This window comes from Perognathus longimembris, chromosome 10 (genome assembly GCF_023159225.1).
Source record: "Perognathus longimembris pacificus isolate PPM17 chromosome 10, ASM2315922v1, whole genome shotgun sequence".
In the NCBI taxonomy this organism is placed as follows: Eukaryota; Metazoa; Chordata; class Mammalia; order Rodentia; family Heteromyidae; genus Perognathus; species Perognathus longimembris.
Genome location: NC_063170.1, coordinates 20609326 through 20628953, shown reverse-complemented (window position 1 = coordinate 20628953; position 19628 = coordinate 20609326). Strand labels below are relative to the sequence as shown.

Sequence of the window (19628 nt, the reverse complement as noted above, 5' to 3'; positions counted from 1 at the left end):
GATGTTTCCGGTTCTCACTCACTGCCTCAGCTCTCTGGAAACCCGGGGCCAGGCTCTCCGGGGCCCGGTTACTGATCCTAACCCAACTAGCCCAGCACAAATCTGATCTTATAGTTTCTAACATGTCATTCTCCAGATGTAGGACATGCGCCAGGCTGCAGAGGGACTTGTGGCAGATGGTCAGGTAGCCCGGCCCCATGGAATCCCTAAGGAGGAGATGCCCTTTTCAAGAGGACGTCTCAAGCCCCTGGCTCATGCTTGCAATCCTGGCTACTCAGGAGGCTGAGATCTGAGGATCCTGACTCAAAGCCAGCCTGGGCAGGAAAGTCTGAGAGACTTTCATTGCCAATTTAATCAGCAAAAAGCTAGGAGTGGTAGAGTGCTAGTCTTGAACAGAAAAAAACTAAGGGACCATGACCAGGCCCTGAGTTCAAGCTCCAATACTAGCACAAAGGAAGAAAAGGAAGGAAGGAAGGAAGGGCAGCCAGAAGTGGTGCTGTAGCTCAAAGGGGTAGAGTGCCCGCCTTTAGTCAAAAAGCTCAGGGACAGTGACTAGACCCTGAGTTTAAGCCGTGCAAATGAAAAGAAAAAGAAGAAAGGAAGGGAGGGAGGGAGGGAGGAAAAAAAGAGCTAAAAGTGCTATTAATTTGAATAATTTTCAGATTTAAAAATCTTGCTGCTGGTGATAGCCCGTCCATTTCCCTAGCTTTTGTTCTTAGTTTTTAGTTCTTAGTTCAATCCTGGCTCCAGAATCTCTGACTGGGGCTTACTGAAGTCCCAGAATTTGCATGTCAAGCTCAGGTGCTGTCTGGGGTCTTGCTGTGCAGAGGGTGGGTAGTGGGTGCTGGGTACTTCCAGGGGACCCAGCTTGGGTGGGGACCTGGCTTGTGGCTGGGATGGCGTGGTCAGGGTAGCTGATCGCCCTCCCCCTGCCCGCTCTGCCCACAGGTTCCCGGGCTGCAGCCTCGGCCCAGTACATGTGGAGCAGCTGTGCCACTTGCTGGGCAGGTGTAAAGCCCTCAGCCACCTGGAGTAAGTTGAGGAACAAGAAGAAGAAGTGTGGGGTGGGCTACGGGTGGGGGGGGGAGCGGACCACCAGCAGCCCTCAGGGCCAGCTAACAGGGGAAAGATGGAGTGCTGGCCACATCCCTATTCCTGTGTTCTTACCCTCAACACCACTTCCCTCCTCTCTGCCCCATTCCCCATGGCTGGACTAGTTTTTTGGGGGGAAAGGAGGGTGTTCTAACTCAGGCAGTTCTTCAAAGAATGCTCCAGAAGCTTCTCAGCCTCATGTTGATCCAAGGTGTGCAAGCTCTGTGAGCAAATGGGTTAAAGAGGAGCCCTGCCGTGCCCAGCAGGCAATATGGGGGTGAAAATCATGTACTTTAAAGAGAAAGAGAACAAGCAGCATGTCTTAGGGCTTTTCAAGGTTTCCTTGTAGAGGGGAATTCTTATTTTAAAAGTCATTTTATTAAGAAATTTCAAGCTAGGCATCAGTGGCTCATGCCGGTCATCCTAGCTACTCAAGAGACTGAGAGCTGAGGATTGAGGTTTGAAGCCAGCTGGAAGAGGAAAATTTGTGAGACTTTTATATCCAATTAAACAAACAAAAAAAAATAGAAATAGAGCTGTAGTTCAAGTGGTAGAGTGATAGCCTTAAACACAAAAGCTCAGAGATAGCACCCAAGTCCTGAGTTCAAGGCCCAGCACTGGTACAGAATGAGAGAGAGAGAATTTATAAGACAAAGCCATTTTTAAACAAAGTTTCTCCAGAAAAGACAAGACCCTTGGGCTGGGAATGTGGCTTAGTGGCAGAGTGCTTGCCTAGCATGCATGAAGCCCTGGGTTCAATTCCCTAGCACCATATATATAGAAAAAGCCAGAAGTGGCGCTGTGGCTCAAGTGGTAGAGTGCTAGCCTTGAGTAAAAAGGAAGCCAGGGACAGTGCTCAGGCCCTGAGTCCAAGCCCCAGGACTGGCAAAAAAAGAAAAGACCCAAAAATATCAAGGATCCAAATGTGGTTGTACATGCCTGTAATCCCAGCACTCCGGAGATAGAGGCAAGAGGATCATGAGTTCCAGGACAGGCTGGGCTGCTTAGCGAGACCCTGCCTCAAACAAACCAAGACCAAACAGGCTTCAAAAACAGGGCCAAAGAGGCAAACAGGTAGTGAGACGTTTGGGGGCACAAGGAACCTATTGCACTTGACAAGGAAGGGGACCACGGGCAGAATGGAGGTGCTGCCTCTGGTGCTGGGCTCTCTCTGGGGTTCTGGGCACCCTCCAGGCATCTTTCTGAGTTCATGCTCTGATGTCATGGCTCCCACCTGATGCCTTCCACGAGTGGGGTGCGGGGGGTTGGGGGAGGGGAGAAGATAACTGATTTTTCTCCTGGAAGCCTGCTGGGGGGATCTGAGCTCTGAGAGCTGCCAGCTGGGAGGGGGAAGCTGTTGGATTTGGGGTGCTGCTAGTGAGGGGCAGGGAGGCCCCTGGTGGGGACTGTGTGGGTGGTGGTCCCCAACAGTAGCCACAGGAGAGCATCAGGGCTCAGGGAGACACTGACACACCCACCTCTCTCACCTCTTCCAGCCTGGACGCAAACCTGCTGGGCGACCAGGGGCTCAGCGCTCTCCTGGAGCTCCTGCGGCAGACCCCCCTCTCGGGGTGGCTTGAGTAAGTGGGGGGCAGGCCCGAGACAGGTGGAAGGAGGACTTCCTGTGGTCACGAGCATGAATGAAGCTGGGTGCTGGTGGTGGCTCATGCCTGTCATCCTAGCAACCTCCGGAGGCTGAGATCTGAGGATCTTGGGTTCAAAGCCAGCCCCGCGGCAGAACAGTCCGCAAGACTCTTGATCTCCAATGAGCCACGTGGGGCTGGGGATATGGCCTAGTGGCAAGAGAGCTTGCCTTGTATACATGAGGCCCTGGGTTCGATTCCCCAGCACCACATATACAGAAAACGGCCAGAAGTGGCGCTGTGGCTCAGGTGGCAGAGTGTTAGCCTTGAGCAAAAAGAAGCCAGGGACAGTGCTCAGGCCCTGAGTCCATGCCCCAGGACTGGCCAAAAAAAAAAAAAAAAAAGCTGAACGTGGAGCTGTGGCTTGAGTGACAGAACGCTAGCCTTGAGCAAAGCTCACAGACAGTGCTCAGCCCCTGGCTCAAGCCCAGGACTGGAGGTGGGGGAGGGAGGGAGGGAGGGAGCGTACTCCTAAGGAAGCTCAGCAGGAAGGGATGGGGAGGGTAAGGGACCCTTCCTGGGGTCCTTTCTTCCTCTCCCCACTATGGCCACCCCTCCACTACAACTCACCGCCAGGAGACTCACTGACCCTTCTCCCCCTCTGTCCCACCTGACAACCAGGGAATGGAGGGGGAGTTGAGGAGATTGCATCTGCCTGGCTCCTGGATCATCCCATCCCTGAAGCCCTTCCACCCGGTCTATCAGGGATGGATGATCCTCAGGAAGCCAGCCCCACTCCCCCGCATCTCCCCAGTGACCTGGGAGGCAGACAGAAGCCAGAGCCTGGCTATAACCTGTTTGCTAGGCAATGGAGCTTTGCATTCTGGGAGTTCCCTGCCCAGGTGGGGCTGGAGCTGCAGGCTGGGCCGAGAGGAGGGTGGAGGATGGAGGCCACAGGCACAGAGCCAGGTCAGCTCATGAGGACCTGGGGGCTGTCACCCCTTGTGGGTCTCTCTCTTTGTGGGCCTCCGTGTGGTACCTGGAGGGAAGATGGGGGCTGGGCCCATGCTGAGGCTCGCTTCTCCCCTAGCTTGAGTCACAATGGCATCTCTCAGGAGGGCGTGCTGAGCCTGGTGGAGAATCTGCCTGCCAACCCTCGCGTCCGGGAGGCCTTGGTGAAGTAAGGGGGCAGCGACACCATGGGCCCCACATGCCCAGCTCCCCACCGTATAACATGGGGGTGGCCTCTGCCTTTCTCTCACTCGTGGTACCGGGAGGTGTGACCATCCTCACAGATGCGTTTTGGGGTGTCCTGTGGTCCACACGGGCCCTGCTCTTGTCCCTGCATCCCCTTCCCAGGGCCCTGGGAGGCTGGCATTGTGGGTGGCGCACTCCCATGCCCGTCTCTCTCTCTCTAGCCTGGGCCCCGAGCAGCTCTTCCAGCTTCGCTTCTCCAGGCAGGAGGCGACGTGTGGAGTGACACTGAGGTAACCCCAGGTGGGGTGACGGCCTGATGGGCCGGGATGGGGTCCCCACAGAGGCAGGACCTGCACCTTTTCCCTCCATCAGCCCTGGACCAGACATTCCGGGGTATCTGGGGAGACCCCTGGAGGGGGGGGAGGTGAGGCTCACAACCCCCCCACCCTGGCCTCCCCCTGTGGCTCCCCCCCCCCTCAGGCTGAGCCACTGCCACTTGAGGACGGAGCACATACCCAGACTGGCTGCTGGCTTGAGCCACACCCCCCAGCCCACGGAGCTCACGTGAGTGGCCACAGGGACCACGGGGAGGCGGGACGTCCAGGCAGAGCCCCGCAGTGATTGGCCTCCATCCCCAGGCTCACCGAGGACAGCTTGGACCTGACACAGCTGGCAGTGCTCCTGAGCCGGGTGAAGCGTCCAGCAGGGGTGCTGGGGCTCAGGTACCTTCCTCCTGCCCGGAGGGGTGTGGGAGGCCTGGGGGACCGAGCCCCTTGCGGAACAGGGCCCCCCGGAGCTAGCCCCACACACAGGAAGGCCCAGGGTAGGCGGTCAAAGAAACTCCCCAACCAGCGATACAAATAATACCCGATAAGCAGATTCACATCTTCACCCTAGCGTTAAAACATTCAGAAAACAACATTCCAAAAAAGAGGAGAATAATCTAAAAAACACCTCATATCCCATTTTTCTGGGTTTGACGGTTTTTGACATATTGTTCCATATTCGCTTCAGTTTTGTTTGTTTCTGTGCTAGTTCTGGGGGTACCTAGGTGCTGGCTTTGAGCTTTTTGTTTTCCTCAAGGCTGGTGCTCTACCACTTGAGCCGCAGCTCCTCTTCTGGCTTTTTGATGGTTAATTAATTGGAAGTAAGAGTCTCATGAACTTTCCTACTCTGGGATGGCTTTGAACTGTGATCTTCAGATCTCAGCCTCCTGAGTAGCTAGGATTTACAGGTGTGAGCCACCAGTCTGGTGTTCTTGCTTCGGATTTTTATTTTATCTTTTATCAAATGTATATTGAAATGAATGATGGCTCTCATCCTGAATGTCACAGACTTTCCTGCCTGGGTGGGGCTGGCTTCGAACCATGATCCTCAGATCGCAGCCTCCTGAAAAGCTAGGGATACAAGTGTGAGCCACCCGTACCTGGCTTGCTTCCGATTTTTATTTTTGTTAGCAAATGTATTTCGAAGTAAATGAGAGACCTCATCCTAGATGTCACTCCAAGTAGCTCCGCAGGGGTTTGTAAAGCATAAGGGCGTTTTCTACATAATCGAAGTGGGGGGGGTGCCTGGGTGGGTCCTAGAGCCCCCAGCACCTGGTCTAACGTGATCCCCTCAGGGTCGTCCCCGTGGGGCAGCCCGCGGGGCTCTGATCCGGAACCCAGCTTGGGTTGTGTGCATGGGAGCCTCTGGCTCTTCTCTGTCTGTGGCGCTGGGCTGCCACTGCCACCTTTTGGTTCTGTCCGGTCCTTCCTCCTCCTGGTGTCATGAGCTTGTTCCTCTAAGTCCTGACTGAGTAGGCCTCACTGAAAGTGAGGCCAACGGGCTCCGTGAGAAACGAGTTTACCTGTCAGAACCCCAAACCTGACTTCTGGCAGTGCTGTGCTGGCTCCTCCCAGCGCGCAAAGCCAGTGACACCTGCTTGTTCTCCCAAGTCATGTTTTTACAAGTGACGCAGTGCTGGGCATGGAACCCAGGGCCTGGTGCATGCTAGGCAAGCGCACTCTACCTCAGCTATACCCCAGCCCCCCACAGCACACAGAACTGTCAGGTTAGACATAACAGAACTAACCATCCTGACCATCTTTGAAGGGTGTACCTCAGTAGCATTAAGCACATTCATAACGTTGTACAATTATTTTTTGCCTTGCAAAACAGAAACTCTGTAGCCAGTAAACCACAGCCCCATTTCCCATTGTCCACAGTCCCTGACAAACTCCCTTCTGCTTTCTGTCTCCATGAATATGACCACACCAAGTAGAACCTCTTGCAAGTAGACTCATACAATATTTGGTCCATGGTGTAGCCTGAATAAGAATGCATTCCTTTTATAAGGCTGCATAATATTCCATTATACAGATAAAACCCAATTTTCCCCCTCCATTTACAGATGGACACCTGGGTTGCCTTTACCTTTTGACCATGTAAAGAACATTGCTATGGGCTGGAAGTGTAGCCTAGTGGTAGAGTGCTTGCCTCACATACATGAAGTCCTGGGTTCAACTCCTCAGTACCACAGAAAGCCAGAAGTGGTAGAGTGCTAGCCTTGAGCAAAAAGAAGCTGGGGGCAGTGCTCAGGCCCTGAGTTCAAGCCCCAGGACTGGCAAAACAAAACAAGAACATTGCTATGAATATGGGCATGCAGACCTTTCCTATGATCTTGCTTTTGATTATTTGGGGGGGGGGGGGGTATGGGGTTGGAGCCAGAGTTTTCTAGGTCACCAAGGTAACTTTTAAAAATAAAGTATCTCTAAGTCTAAAAGTGATAAATACATGTAAGAAATCCAGAACAGCATAAAGAAAATACTATTTAAAAATAAATAATGTTCTACAAAACTGTAAGGCACACACATTTTAAATACCTCTCCTTTTCCTGCCTCTCAATTAATGCATGCAGACTGTAGAAAATACCTCACACTAAAAATAAAATTGGGGGGCCGGGGATATAGCCTAGCGGCAAGAGTGCCTGCCTCGGATACACGAGGCCCTAGGTTCAATTCCCCAGCACCACATATACAGAAAACGGCCAGAAGCGGCGCTGTGGCTCAAGTGGCAGAGTGCTAGCCTTGAGCGGGAAGAAGCCAGGGACAGTGCTCAGGCCCTGAGTCCAAGGCCCAGGACTGGCAAAAAATAAAAAAATAAATAAATAAATAAATAAAATAAAATAAAATTGGGGCCAGGTACAAGTGATTCATGCCTGTAATCCTAGCTATTCAAGAGCATGATCTAAAGATAGCGGTTCGAAGCCAGCCCAGGGAGACAAACAGAAACTTTACCTCCAATTAACCAGCAAAACATGTGGCTTAAAGGGGGGGGGGGGGCGTTGGCCAGCCTTGAGCAGAAAAGCCAAGCGACGGCGTGAGGCCCTGAGCTCAAGTCCCAGTAGCCACACTAAATAAATCTATCGACAAGCAAACAAGAGAATGACTGAATAAGAAAGGCCCTCCTTGTTCACATGCATCATGATTTCCTACAGATTGCCACGGAACATGAGGCTGATCACATGTGAAATCTTAAACACTGCTTTCAAAACCAGTGTGGCTTTGGGTTGTTGCGAAGCAATTGTTGGCACAAGGCTGCTGTTCGATTCCTCTGCTAGTTGACGGTCCTGCCCCCCCCCCCCGGGGTGCCTTGCTCACCTGTGTGTCCCCGTCCTCACAGGCTCGAGGAGCCCTGGGTGGGCAGCGCCAGCGCCAACGTGCCCGACCTGCTGAGAGTCTGCGCCCAGGCCTCGGGCCACGTCACCGAGATGAGGTAAGGCCCAGAGCACCCCCTTCCGAGTCCCCCGCCCTGACCACCTGCCCTGTGCTGTAACCACCCAGGGCGCTGGCAAATTGCTTTCCCCAGGAGCCCCTGGGCATCCCCGAGGGTCCGCCTGTGGTTGCTGGGACCTCCCGGGCTGCTGGTGGAGGCAGTCGTGGCTGGGGTCCGTGTGGCCCTGAGACAGAGGCCACAGGGCGCTGGAGAGGGGCTGAGGGCACAGGCTCCGGGGCCTCTGGCGAGTGGGTCAGGTCAGCCCCATGGCTTTGTGCTCCGAGCCCCTGACTGTGTCTAGCTGGCCTGAACCTGCGGCTCTAAGATGGAGGAACAGTCCCTGTGGGGCAGAGGACCAGACAAGCCGAGGTGTGCAGGGCCTAGTGCCAGCCGGCCATAGCCATAGTACAGGTGCCTGGAGCTGCCCTGCTTTCCTCCAGCCAGAGCCGAGGAAGTGGGGGGGAGCTTAGCACCCCCCTCAGACCTCTCAGACTCCACCCCATTGAACCCCACCCCCATGTCAAAACCAGGGAGCACACCTCCCTTGAGTACATCCCTGGAAAATGCCAGAACTGGCTTTGGATGCCTCCTGTGGCTCTCTGCCACAGCCTGAAAGCTTCATCAGCCAGTCACCTAACAGCGCTGAGAGGGGTTGGGCATGGCAGCACATGCCTATGATCCCAGCTGCTCAAGAGGTGGCCACAGGAAGATCACAGTTCTAGAACAGCCCCAGGCATCAAATTGACATTGAAAAACAAACACGCAAAGGGACTAGAGGTATGGCTGAAGGGAATCGAGTGCTTGCCTAACAAGTATGAGGCCCTGAGTTCAATTTCTCACAAAATAAAATAATAGACATGTTAGAAGACACACACACACACACACACACACACACACACACACACACACACACTTCTGGCGAGTCAGGTGGAAGCAACTGCTTTGGGGTTCCAAGCCTGGCCCTGGCAGGGCCGGGGGTCCCAGGGCCCCGGGTGGGGGTCCCGGAGCCGAGTAGGGAGCCTGGGCTCAGCTCAGGCTGCCAGGACAAGCTGGAGGACCTGAGCCAGCTCCTCCCCTCCCAGCACCTCCGAGACACAGCTGTGGCTGCAGCTGGAATTCCCTCGGGAGGAAGAGGATCCCCAGGGGGCCCTCAGGTAGGATCTGGCCCCCGGGCCCCCCAGGGAGAGGCTGGTAGCAGGGAGGGGGTGTGGGGCCACTTCAGGCCAAGGTTGGTCACGGCCTTGCTCAGCGTCCCCCCATGTCCTTCCCAAGGCTTCGCGGTCAGCTCGCCACGCCCCCATCCGCCCCCACCCCCCCCCAGCCCTAGGCGCGGTCTGAAATACCATCCCGCCCTCTGTGACCTCTGGGCCTTTGCGCAGTCTGTTCTCTCCATCCCAAATGTTCTTTTCTCACCTGCCTTCCTCCTCCCTCATCTCCCAAGTCTCTGATTGTCTCAAAGAGGTCCCCGGACCCCCAAGACTGTCAAACCCACCAGATGCCCGGATGTATGGTACTTCTAAGGCATGCGGCATAGTTTCTTTGGGGAACTAGAATGTCACCCCTTTTGTGCAGGCTTGCACGTACCCATCCCCGGCTCACATCTCTGCTTTGCCTCCTTTGGCTGGGCCCTCCCCACCCCACACAGCCCCTCCCACACAGCCCTGTGCACCCCGGAAGCATCCTCCATATCTGCCTGGTGCTCACCAAGGGCTCCTTCCCTGTCTGCCACCAGGCTGGGACCCCCCATAGACCCCGGGACCCCACACCACCATCTCACCACACAGCTGATGGAGACATGTGGCAGGCTGCGGCAGCTCAGGTCAGCCCCCCAGAACCCACAGGGCCCCCCCCCCAGCCTCCAGTGACCACCCCCCTTCACCCCCGGGTTCCCCATGCCAAGTTCCAGCCCGGTCCTCTCCCACCCCATACGGGTCCATGGGGACAGCAAGGAGCTCTCGGATGGTCCCCCCCCCCCCCCCCGCCACCCACCATGGTGAGCCTGAAATCGTCTGGAATCTTCTTGGGTCTTTGCAGCTTGTCCCAGGTTAACCTGTGCCGCGAGGATATCACCAGCTCCGGGCTGCTGCTGAGCCTCCTGCCAGCCCTCTCTGAGCTGCAAACCTTCCGGTATGTGGATGAGACCGTGCCTGGACCTCCTGGCTGCTCGGCCAGGCCAGTCCCCCCTTGTGTCACCCCAGTTCTGGAGGTGAGGCCGGGGTGCGCAGACAGATACACAGCGGGAGGCTTTGAGCTTGCCTTTCACTTAAGGCATTCTTCTTGGCCAGACCTCTGGATCCTCACCCTCCTTCCTTTGGCCTCCCGCGTAGCCAGGACTACTAGCGTGTGCCACTGCACCTGGCTTGTTTCTCTTTTCTTTTCTTTTCTTTTTTTTGTCAGTCATAGGGCTTGAACTCGGGGCTTAGGCGCTCTCCCTGAGCTTTTGTGCTCAAGGCTAGCACTCTACCACTTTGAGCCACAGCTCCACTTCTAGTTTGGGGTTGATTAATTGGAGATAAGAGTCTCATGGACTTTTCTGCCCAGTCTGGATTCAAATTGTGATCCTCAGATCTCAGCCTCCTGAGTATCTAGGATTACAGGTGTGGGCCGCTAGTGCCCAGCTCTGGCTTGTTTATTTTCTTTTTGTAAGCATCTTAAAGCCAGGTACCCGGTGGCTCATACCTACTCAGCACATCTGAGTATCATGACTTAGTCTGACATCTAAGGATCATGATTTAATGCCAGCCTGGGCAGAAAAGTCCATGAGACTCTTATCTCCAATAAACTACCAAAAATCCAGAAGTAGAGCTTTGGCTTAAGTGGTAGAGTGCTAACCTTGAGCAAAAGAAGCTCAGGAACCCTGAGTTCAAAACTTAGGACTGGGGGCTGGGAATATGGCCTAGTGGCAAGAGTGCTTGCCTCGTATACATGAGGCCCTGGGTTCGATTCCTCAGCACCACATATACAGAAAATGGCCAGAAGTGGCGCTGTGGCTCAAGTGGCAGAGTGCTAGCCTTGAGCAAAAAAAGAAGCCAGGGACAGTGCTCAGGCCCTGAGTTCACGGCCTAGGACTGGCCAAAAACAAACAAACAAAAAAAAAACTTAGGACTGGTACCAAAAAAAGGGGAAGAGGTCTTAAGGGAGAGGCCTGAGTTCAAGCCCCAATCCTGGCACGCATGCACGCGCACGCGCGCACGCACACACACACACACTATATATATATATACATATTATTGTGGCTAGGGGTCATGGCAAAGTGCTAGACTGCCTAGCAAGTGCAAGGATCCAAGTTCAAACCCCATGGAGAGTAAGCTGTGTAATTGTGCCCCACCCCTGGTATTTCAGTAAATTTCCTTGTAAGGGGGCATTTTCCTCCATGATCCCCCACAATTATAATAACAGGAAAGTTAGCACAGATATATTCTGAAAGCACAGTTCCCACCTCAGATTTACCAGTTTCCCAATAATGTTTATTGCTGGGTTTTTGTTTTTACTTTTTCCCTGTCCTAGAGCTAATCCAGGGTCACACGGTGCATCTCCCTTCTGTGATCTAGCACCCTTCGGGCCCTCCTGTCTTCCCTAAGGCTGTGTCTCAGGGCGGCAATGTCACTTGTGCAATGCTGTGGCCTCCTCTGCCTCATTTCAAGGCCAACCCAGGCCTGGGTGCCTGTCCCCTTGCTGGGGATGGGGAAGCTAAGGGGGAGAAGGAGGTGCACCCCAGGGTTTGCCCCTTGCCCAGATATTTGTTTCCTTTTGTGATTAATACAGGCCTTTGGGGGGAGGTTCCCTAAGACTAAATACCTTCCTCAAACTTTCACCCACGTATTTTAGCATCCATTGATCATTCTCGCCTGAAACAACTGTTAGTTTGATGGTTGCAAAATGGAGCTTTTTTAAAAAATTGTTATCTTTTTTACCTTTTTGTAGTATTGGGCCTTGAACTCTGGGCCCTGAGGTCTTGTGTGGCTTTTTTATTCAAGGCCAGCACTCTAACCACTTGAGCCATGCCTCTATTTCCAGCTTTTTTGCTGGTTAATTAGAACTAAGAGTCTTTTGGATTTGTCTGCCTAGGCTGGCTTTGAACCTTGATCTTCAGATCTCAGTCTCCTGAGTAGCTGGGATTACAAGCGTGAGCTACTGATATCCTGCCTCTTTGTGTTTTGCTAGGCAGGCAGCCCAGGCTGCATCTGGAACTTTAGCTCCTCCTGCCTCAGCCTTGCAAGTGCCAGGATCATAGGAACACACTCCCACACCTGGCTAAAACGCAATTGTTCTAAGTTTGCATTTTCTCCCTAGTGCAGCTGATTGCATCAAGAAGAAACTCTGAGGCCGAGTGTGGTGGTATGTGCGTGTAGTCCCAGCTTCTCAGGAGATGGCGACAGGAGGATCATGGTCTAAGCTTGTCACCAGCAGGCCCTGGGCTGAGACTTCAGACCCTGCCTGACCTGCTGCCCTTTGGTCCCTACAGGCTGACCTCCAGCTGCGGGAGCTCCGAAGGCCTCATCCACCTGGTGTCCGGCCTGAGTAGCTGCCACCATGTGGAGGAGCTGGAGTGAGTGGCCGGGTGTTCAGACCCAGGAAGGGACATCTGGATGAGGGCAGAGCTCTGAGATAACAGCTAGGCCTGTGGTGGGGTGCACAGCGGGAGTGGGGCCTATGTCCTCCGCAAAGAAGTTTGGCCACTCTGGGTATGGCCAGGCACGGTTGAGCACCGTGGTGAACACTTGCCTTTTTTGGTGCTAGGATGCAGAGGGCTGACTCAGGGATGGAGCACTGGCTGCGTGCATGCGTGTGTGTGTGTGTGCGTGTGCATCCCTTGTCCCCTAGCATCCTCTGTATGTTAATCCAGAGCGCCCTTCCTCAACTGTGACTGTGAGAAGCGTTGGGAAGCTGGGGGAGTCCCAGCAGTGGGCGTGTTCCAGGTTCTGCATGCCCTATCAGGAACTGAGGGGTTGGGGGGGCATGTGGAGGAGATGGCTGGGCTCCAGGGGCTGCTGGGCGGCCTGGCCTCACACTTGGTCCTTGACAGCTTCTCCAACTGTCAGTTCGGTGAGGAGGGCATCTGGGTGCTGATGGCGGCCCTGGAGGGAAAGCGCAGGCTGAAGAGGCTCCGGTAAGTGTTGGGCAGTGCAGGGGGATGGGGAGTGGAGGAGATGTGGCAGGATTGTGGGCAGGGCTGTATGGAACTCTTGCATCTTGTGGGCACAAATGCCAAGTCTCTGGATAGACCCAGGTGAGCCTCACACCCTCTGAGACCTGTCACCTGCTCACCTGCCTGAGGGTCACCAACACGCTTGACCTCAGGGCACAGAATAACCAACTCAAGCAAACCTAAGTTCATGGGTGTATGTCATGGCACATTACAAGGCATTTGGCTTCGGGCATGACTGGATCCAGGAGCTAGGTTCTCTCTCTCTCTCTCTCTCTCTCTCTCTCTCTCTCACACACACACACACACACTCTTTCACCTCTTCTCTCCTCCTCTCTCTCCTCTCCTCTTCCTTCTCACACAGCTACAGACTCACTTTCTCCCAGGTTGAGCCAGCCAAGGTAGGAAAGCTCATGACACCCTTATTTCAAATTAACCGCCAAAAAGCCAGAAGTGGTAGGGTACTATTCTTGAGCAAAACAATTCAAGGCCAGCACCTCAGGCCCCCAAGCCCTAAATTCCAGCCCCAGGAAGGACTCCCGACACACGCGTGCGCGCGCGCACACACACACACATACACACACACACACACACACACACACACACACACACACAGCTCTAGCTGAAGTCTCATTGGACTAGCTTGGATCACCAACCTTTTGACCACCAAGTGTTGGTTCTTATTGGCCAGGAGTGGGACACTCACGTGCCTGTCATGGGGCTTTAGGGTTCTGCCAATGGGAGAAGGGGAACAGACTCAGACTGAGGCCAGAGACCTCCCACTGCCCTTTGCTTTCTCAGTAACTGCCTCCTATGAGTTGGGAGTCACGAAAGCCCTGGGAACAGCAGAGCCAGCCTGTCTAAAGATGGGCCTTCCGGAGTGAGGATTCCTGTGTAGATGCTATCTGGATGGAATGTTTAGTGGCATTTTCTGCTTTCATCTCTCCGTTTTCCTGACAACCAAAAATATACCCTGGTTATAAAAATTCCATCATCATGGAAATATGGAACAAAGACTGTGAAATCCCCAGATGAACCTCCCTGAGAAACCTCTGGGGAATAATCAGCTTGTGAATTTTCCTGCGGACCTTTCTCTGCATATGTGTGGATGCAATTGAAAAGTAGCCTTCTGACTTTTTGCTTCTGTTTTGTCCTTCTTGGCTTGTCTGGCGGGAGGGGAAGGGGCAAGGAAGACTTAGGACTCCAGGGCCTGCTTGTCTCCACACAGAGCTATAGCACTCTACCACTTGAGCCACAGCACCACTTCTGGCTTTCTGGTGCTTAATTGGAGATAGTCTCACCGACTTTCCTGCCTAGGCTGGCTTTGAACCTTGATCCTCAGATCTCAGCCTCCTTAGTAGCTAGGATTACAGGCGTGAGCCATCAGTGCCTGGCTTAGGCTCTGGGTTTTATGTCTACCGAGGCTGCAAGTCACCAAGAGTCTGTCCAGCTGCTGCTGACCTCTCTAGACTGTGGGGAGTCATTTCCACCCTCCTCACCATCCCCAGTAGTTTTGTGCTATTTGAGTCCCTGAATGTATATAAGCTTTGCAAACTGCAGAGTTTCTTCCCCCCACCCTCACCCCACCCCCCACCCTCGCCATGCAAAGGCCTGGCAGTTCCTGACTAGACCTGTTTTCCTTTCCTCTCCAGACTGAATGAGAACAGCATTGGTGACACAGGCTGCTGTCACCTCTCCCAGGCTCTCAGAGCTTCTGGCAGCTTGGAGGAGCTGGGGTAAGATGCTATCCTTCCTCTAGACTCCAAATAACTTCCGTAGAACAAAAGGGAGGAGCTACTCCAGAACATTCTTGATGTCTGAGTCTCAGTCCCTTCACTCACCTGCACGCCGCATGGCCAATCCTAGGCCAAGACACTTTGAGACCCGAAGAGAGGATGTAAGGAGTCAGTTGCAGCAAGAGGGATTTAGATCAGACAACAAGCAGAACACACTAGACAGTGAGATGGGTGGGGGAGGGCTGGCTGATGATTCTCCCTCTCCTGCCTTTCTCTCTCTAAGCTTGAGCCACAACCAGATTGGAGACATTGGAGCCCAGCACATAGCTGCCGCCCTGCCAGAGCTGCCTGAGCTCAGGAAGATAGAGTGAGTGGCCGGCCCTGCTGAGCCAGCTCCTCGGTGGCCACGCGGCGTGCTGGAGGACGCTAGCCTCTAGCCTGGGCCAGCCCTGGAAAATCTCCCTTCTCCCTCCCTTTTCCTTCCCTCCTCCCTGCCTCCTCCCTCCCTCCTCCCAGCCTTCCAGTCCAGGCAGGGGCACTGGTCACTTCCTGTCTCTAGTTGTCTGTAGGGTGGCCCCAGACCCACCCTGGCCCCTGTTCTCTGTGTCAGGTGGGAAAGTAGGGGGTGGGGTGTCTCTTGGGCCAGGAAGGGGGGGCAGGACCAGATGCTGTCCCCCATTTTCCACAGCCTCTCAAGGAACGGCATCAGCCCAGTGGCAGGAGCCCAGCTAGCAGAATCGCTCACCCTCTGCCAGCACCTGGAGGCGCTGATGTGAGTCTGTGCAGCATTGGGGTGCCCCCCCCCCGCCTTCTCCAGACACCCAGGCAAGGTCCTGAGCTGTGCGACACATGGTCTTCTCAATTTCAGGCTTGGCTACAATGCTCTGGGGGATCCCACGGCCCTGCAGCTGGCTCAGGGGCTGCCGCCGCACCTGCGGGTCCTCCAGTGAGTACCCCCTGCCCACTGGACCAGCCGGGCTGGTGGGAAGGAGAGCCTGGGAGGGTCAGGGCCCTATCCACCGAGCAGCCCTGCGTGACACCAACCTGCAGCACGGCCCCCCTCCTTGCTAGTGCTCCCCAAGATGAGCAGTCAGGAGTTCAAGGGTGGGACTGGCCTGCCACTGGTCCCCTGGGAGTCCCCAGCCAAGCCCCTGACACCCCCACCCCCCAAATCTCCTGCAAAAGTCCACCCATCCCAGCTCAGCCTGTCTGGGAGTCCGTCTCTAGGATGGAAGATGAAATGTCAATGAAGGGCCTGGCGCCGGTGGCTCACGCCTATAATCCTAGCTACTCTGGAGGTGAGATCTGAGGAGCAAGGTTCAAAGCCAGCCCAGGAAAGGAAAGTCTGTGAGACTCACATCTCTAATTAACCACCAGAAATCCAGAAGTAGAGCTGTGGCTCAAGTGGTATAGCTATAGCCTGAAGTGAACAAAAGCTCAAGCACAGCACTCAGACCCTGAGTTCAAGCCCCAGGACTGGCACGCGCACACCCGCACTTGCCAGAAAGGGCTATGTAGGAGAAAGGCAGGGACAACATGGTCTCTGTTCTCGTGGGGGCTCAGATTCTTACACACTCCATTCACTATGAAGGGTGCAAGGCCCAGGCAAGTGTGCAAAGCTTGCCTTCATAACTCACTGAGAAGCCAGGCCTTGCTTGAACTTGGGCCCTCTGTGCATGGGGTGGGGGCCTGGGCAGCAGTTCTCAGGATGGGCTGAGGTTTGCTGCTGCAGGGCTGAGGCAGGCCTGAGGGAGGGAGCCATTGGTCTACCCAGCCGGTCCCCAGCCTCCTCTCACCCCCTCCGCTTTCCCCAGCCTGCCATGCAGCCATCTGGGCCCAGAGGGGGCACTGAGCCTGGGCCGGGCCCTGGATGGACACCCACATGTGGAAGAGATCAAGTGAGTGGGGCTGCCCAGCCTGCACAAGGGGGGACAGTCTGGGGAGGGTCTGGGGGTGCCTCTCACCGCATCCTCCTGACTCCACAGCTTGGCAGAGAACAACCTGGCCAAGGGTACCCCACTTTTCTACAAGGGACTCCCACAGCTCAGGAGGATTTCGTAAGTAGCCCCCACAGGCTGATGGCCCTGCGGTGGGCGGAGCAGGTGGGTGGAGCAGGTGGGAGGAGCCTAATCGCTGGGGGAGGAGGAGGGATTGCTTCCAAGCCACAGGGACAGAAGAGAGGAGGTAGGATCTCGGGCAGGAAAGGCCTCTCCTGAGTCTCCCCTGCCCCAACCCTGACTACCAGGTGCTTCTTGTTCTCCCTGTGGAAAAGGGGGCCTGCTAGAGGTACCCTTGACTCAGAAGCCCCCCCTTTCCATCTCCTCTCCATCCCCAGCTTGGTTTCCTGCAAAATCCATGACCAGACTGCCAAACCCCTGGCCACCAGCTTCATGCTCTGCCCAGCCCTGGAAGAAATACTGTGAGTGCTGAGATGGGCTTTGAGTGGGCAAGGAAGAGGGGGCCTGTTTGTTCCTGCCCTCGCTGCGGCCGCAGCTGTCCTTTCTCTGGCTGTCCCTCCTCTGGCTCCTTCTCTGGTCCTCCCTTCTAGAGCCAGGAACGGGCTTTCTTGTTAAACCTCCTTTTAAAGACATCCAAGTCTTAAGCCAAAGCCATTCAGCCTCTCCTGTTTCCTGTCTGTTTCTCCAGTCTGCCACACAGGCCACACCCAGCTCCCTTTGGCAATCATTGGCCAAGAACTTTGGGCCTTGCTAGTAAACCAGCCTGTGGGAGCTAGCCTGGAACCCAAAGCAGCGTGGACGAAAATGCTCCTTCTGAAAGTATAAGACAAAGGGAGCCAGGCATTAGTGACTCACACCTGTAATCCTAGTTACTCATGAGGCTGAAATCTGAGGGTCACAGTTCAAAGCCAGCCTGAGTAGGAAAGTCCTAGAGATGCTTGTCTCCAATGAACTACCAAAACAAGAAGCTGGAAGTGGAGCTGTGACTCAAGTGGTAGAGTGCTAACCTTGAGCAAAAGAAGCTCGGAGGATAGTTCACAGGCCGAGTTCAAGCTCCGTGACTGGTGTACACACGCCACACACACGCACACACATGCAGGGATTGCAAGGGGATTTTAAATTTATATTCTAAAGATCTGGACTCTTCTGTTACATCAAAGAGGTCTTGGGTCTTGTGCCAGTGCAAACTCATCTTTGACAGGTGATCCTTGCTTGGCTGGTGCTGAGGTCTGAGCTCAGGGCAGCTTCATTCTTGCTTGCTCAGCTGGTGCTCTACTACTTGAGTCACACCTCTAGCCTGCTTTGGGAGCATTTGACTAGCTATTTTTTGGACTTTTCTGCCAGGTCTGATTTTGAACGGTGATCCTCTAGCTCTCTCCTCCTGAGTAGTTAGGGTGACAGGTGCAGGCCTGTGTGTGCCACTGGTGTCCTTTTGAACCACAGGAGGGGGTAGGGGGCTCACTTTCTGCCTCTGTTGGCCCCGTATTCATCCTTGAAGGACCGTCTATGCAGGGTCCTCCACTGACAGCACAGAAAAGTATTTCCTTTAAAGATGATTTTCTTCAAGTATGGAAGAGGTGGGACTAAGGCAAATGTGGCAGGCGGGAAAACCTAGGCAGTGCTTGGACCCCTCCAAGCCTGGTCTGGCCTTGGCAGCAGTCTACAGCCACAGGATTTCTGTGGCGCCTGCGTTCCTCGATCCAAACCATCTTGGAATCTCAGAGGGGCAGCTCCTAAGCTATTTGAGTCCTGGAGAGCAGCCAGCACAGGAGTGGGGGCTGGGATAGGTAGGAAAGAAGGAGCCATCTGTACCCCAAAAGACATCAGGGGAAGGAAGATGTGGAGGCTCACATGCTCCTTCTGGTATCTGAACCTGGAATCCTGTCCCCCACCCCCCGTCTCCACCCCTCACCTCTCTGCTGTCTGGCCACTCACTTGGGCCCTGCCTTGCAGGCTGTCCTGGAATCTCCTTGGGGACGCAGCGGCTGCAGAGCTGGCCCGGGTCCTGCCTCAGATGGGCCAGCTGAAGAAAGTAGAGTATGAGAGCCCAGGGTGGGGAGGGCTGAAGGGGACCTACACCCTGGGGAGGCCCCTGCTCCCAGAAAGCCTGCCCAGGAGGTGCACATTCCGGTCCCTCCTGGGATCTAACCTTCAGCTTGCTTGCTGCCTTAGCGCAAATCCATTGCTGTCTGTTAGTAGTGTGGGCAGGCGGGACCCCGCTTGGGGGGGGGCAGCGCGTGGGGATGGATGCCCCTCACTCCTTCTCACTCTGCCCACCTCTCCCTTCCCCTTCCTCTGCCATCCACCGAGAAGCCTGGAGAAGAATCAGATCTCGGCCCGTGGAGCCTGGCTTCTGCTTCAAGGGCTGGCCTGGGTGGCTGGCGAGCCGGTCATCCGGTAACAGGGGCCTGGGGGGGGGGGGGAGGGACGGTGGGAGGCCCCATCAGCCCTCACTAGCAAAGGGGGCTACCAGCAGGAGGATGCGGGCCCCGGGGGTGGGTTATCCATCCAAAGAGGCTTAGATTTCTCCACCAAGAATGTACTGGCCAGGAGGCCTGGGTCTGCCACTGACCGATGGGTTCACTTCAAATCAGTAACTCGGCCTCTGTGAGCCTCAGTGTCCCCATCTGTAAAACGATATCTCAACCTCAAAGAGTTTTGAAGCCTGCAAAAGGGATGGGGGCAGGGGTGGGGGTGAGGAGAGAGGGGCTGATGCCCATCTCTGTGCCCACAGCCTCTGGAACAATCCTATCCCCGCTGACATGGCCGAGCATCTGCAGAGCCAGGAGCCCAGGCTGAACTTTGCCTTCTTTGACAAGCAGCCCTGAGCCTCCTGCAGCCCGTGATGGGGCGCTCTGGACTCTTGGGCTCCAGCCAAATGACGCCAGCGTCGTCACCCACCAGGGGTGGAAGGCTGGCGCCCCGCCCCTGCAGCTGCCCCGGGAGGGAGGGGCGCCGTGTCCAGCTGCTGTCCTGGGGGAGGGGGAGGGGCGCTTTCCTGGGGACAGAGGACGCCCCTGTACCGTGCGCGGCGTGCAGGGTGGGGGCGTGTGGCGCAGTGAGGGTCTAGCCACAGGCTGCAGTGTGACCTCTCCACACGTGGCATTACATGGAACGTGAGCTGTGACACGTGCTCAGTGGCTCCTCACACTACAAGCAG

At 55.2% G+C, this 19628-nt stretch overlaps 1 protein-coding gene across 1 annotated transcript in view; it reads left to right on the top strand.

Moving 5' to 3' along the window:
- Nlrc5 (NLR family CARD domain containing 5) overlaps positions 1-19391 on the top strand; it is a 62807-nt gene extending 43416 nt beyond the window's left edge. Inside the window, exons 28-49 of the mRNA XM_048355534.1 lie at positions 949-1032; positions 2589-2672; positions 3766-3855; positions 4094-4162; positions 4353-4436; positions 4511-4594; positions 7536-7628; positions 8711-8782; positions 9361-9447; positions 9663-9755; positions 12094-12177; positions 12655-12738; positions 14427-14510; positions 14794-14877; positions 15199-15282; positions 15379-15456; positions 16325-16408; positions 16496-16567; positions 16846-16929; positions 18422-18505; positions 18782-18865; positions 19203-19391. Coding sequence (XP_048211491.1) covers positions 949-1032; positions 2589-2672; positions 3766-3855; positions 4094-4162; positions 4353-4436; positions 4511-4594; positions 7536-7628; positions 8711-8782; positions 9361-9447; positions 9663-9755; positions 12094-12177; positions 12655-12738; positions 14427-14510; positions 14794-14877; positions 15199-15282; positions 15379-15456; positions 16325-16408; positions 16496-16567; positions 16846-16929; positions 18422-18505; positions 18782-18865; positions 19203-19296 — 1840 coding nt within the window. The 3' untranslated portion in view covers positions 19297-19391. The remainder of the gene's footprint in view (positions 1-948; positions 1033-2588; positions 2673-3765; positions 3856-4093; positions 4163-4352; positions 4437-4510; positions 4595-7535; positions 7629-8710; positions 8783-9360; positions 9448-9662; positions 9756-12093; positions 12178-12654; positions 12739-14426; positions 14511-14793; positions 14878-15198; positions 15283-15378; positions 15457-16324; positions 16409-16495; positions 16568-16845; positions 16930-18421; positions 18506-18781; positions 18866-19202) is intronic.
- The last annotated feature ends 237 nt before the right edge of the window (positions 19392-19628 follow it).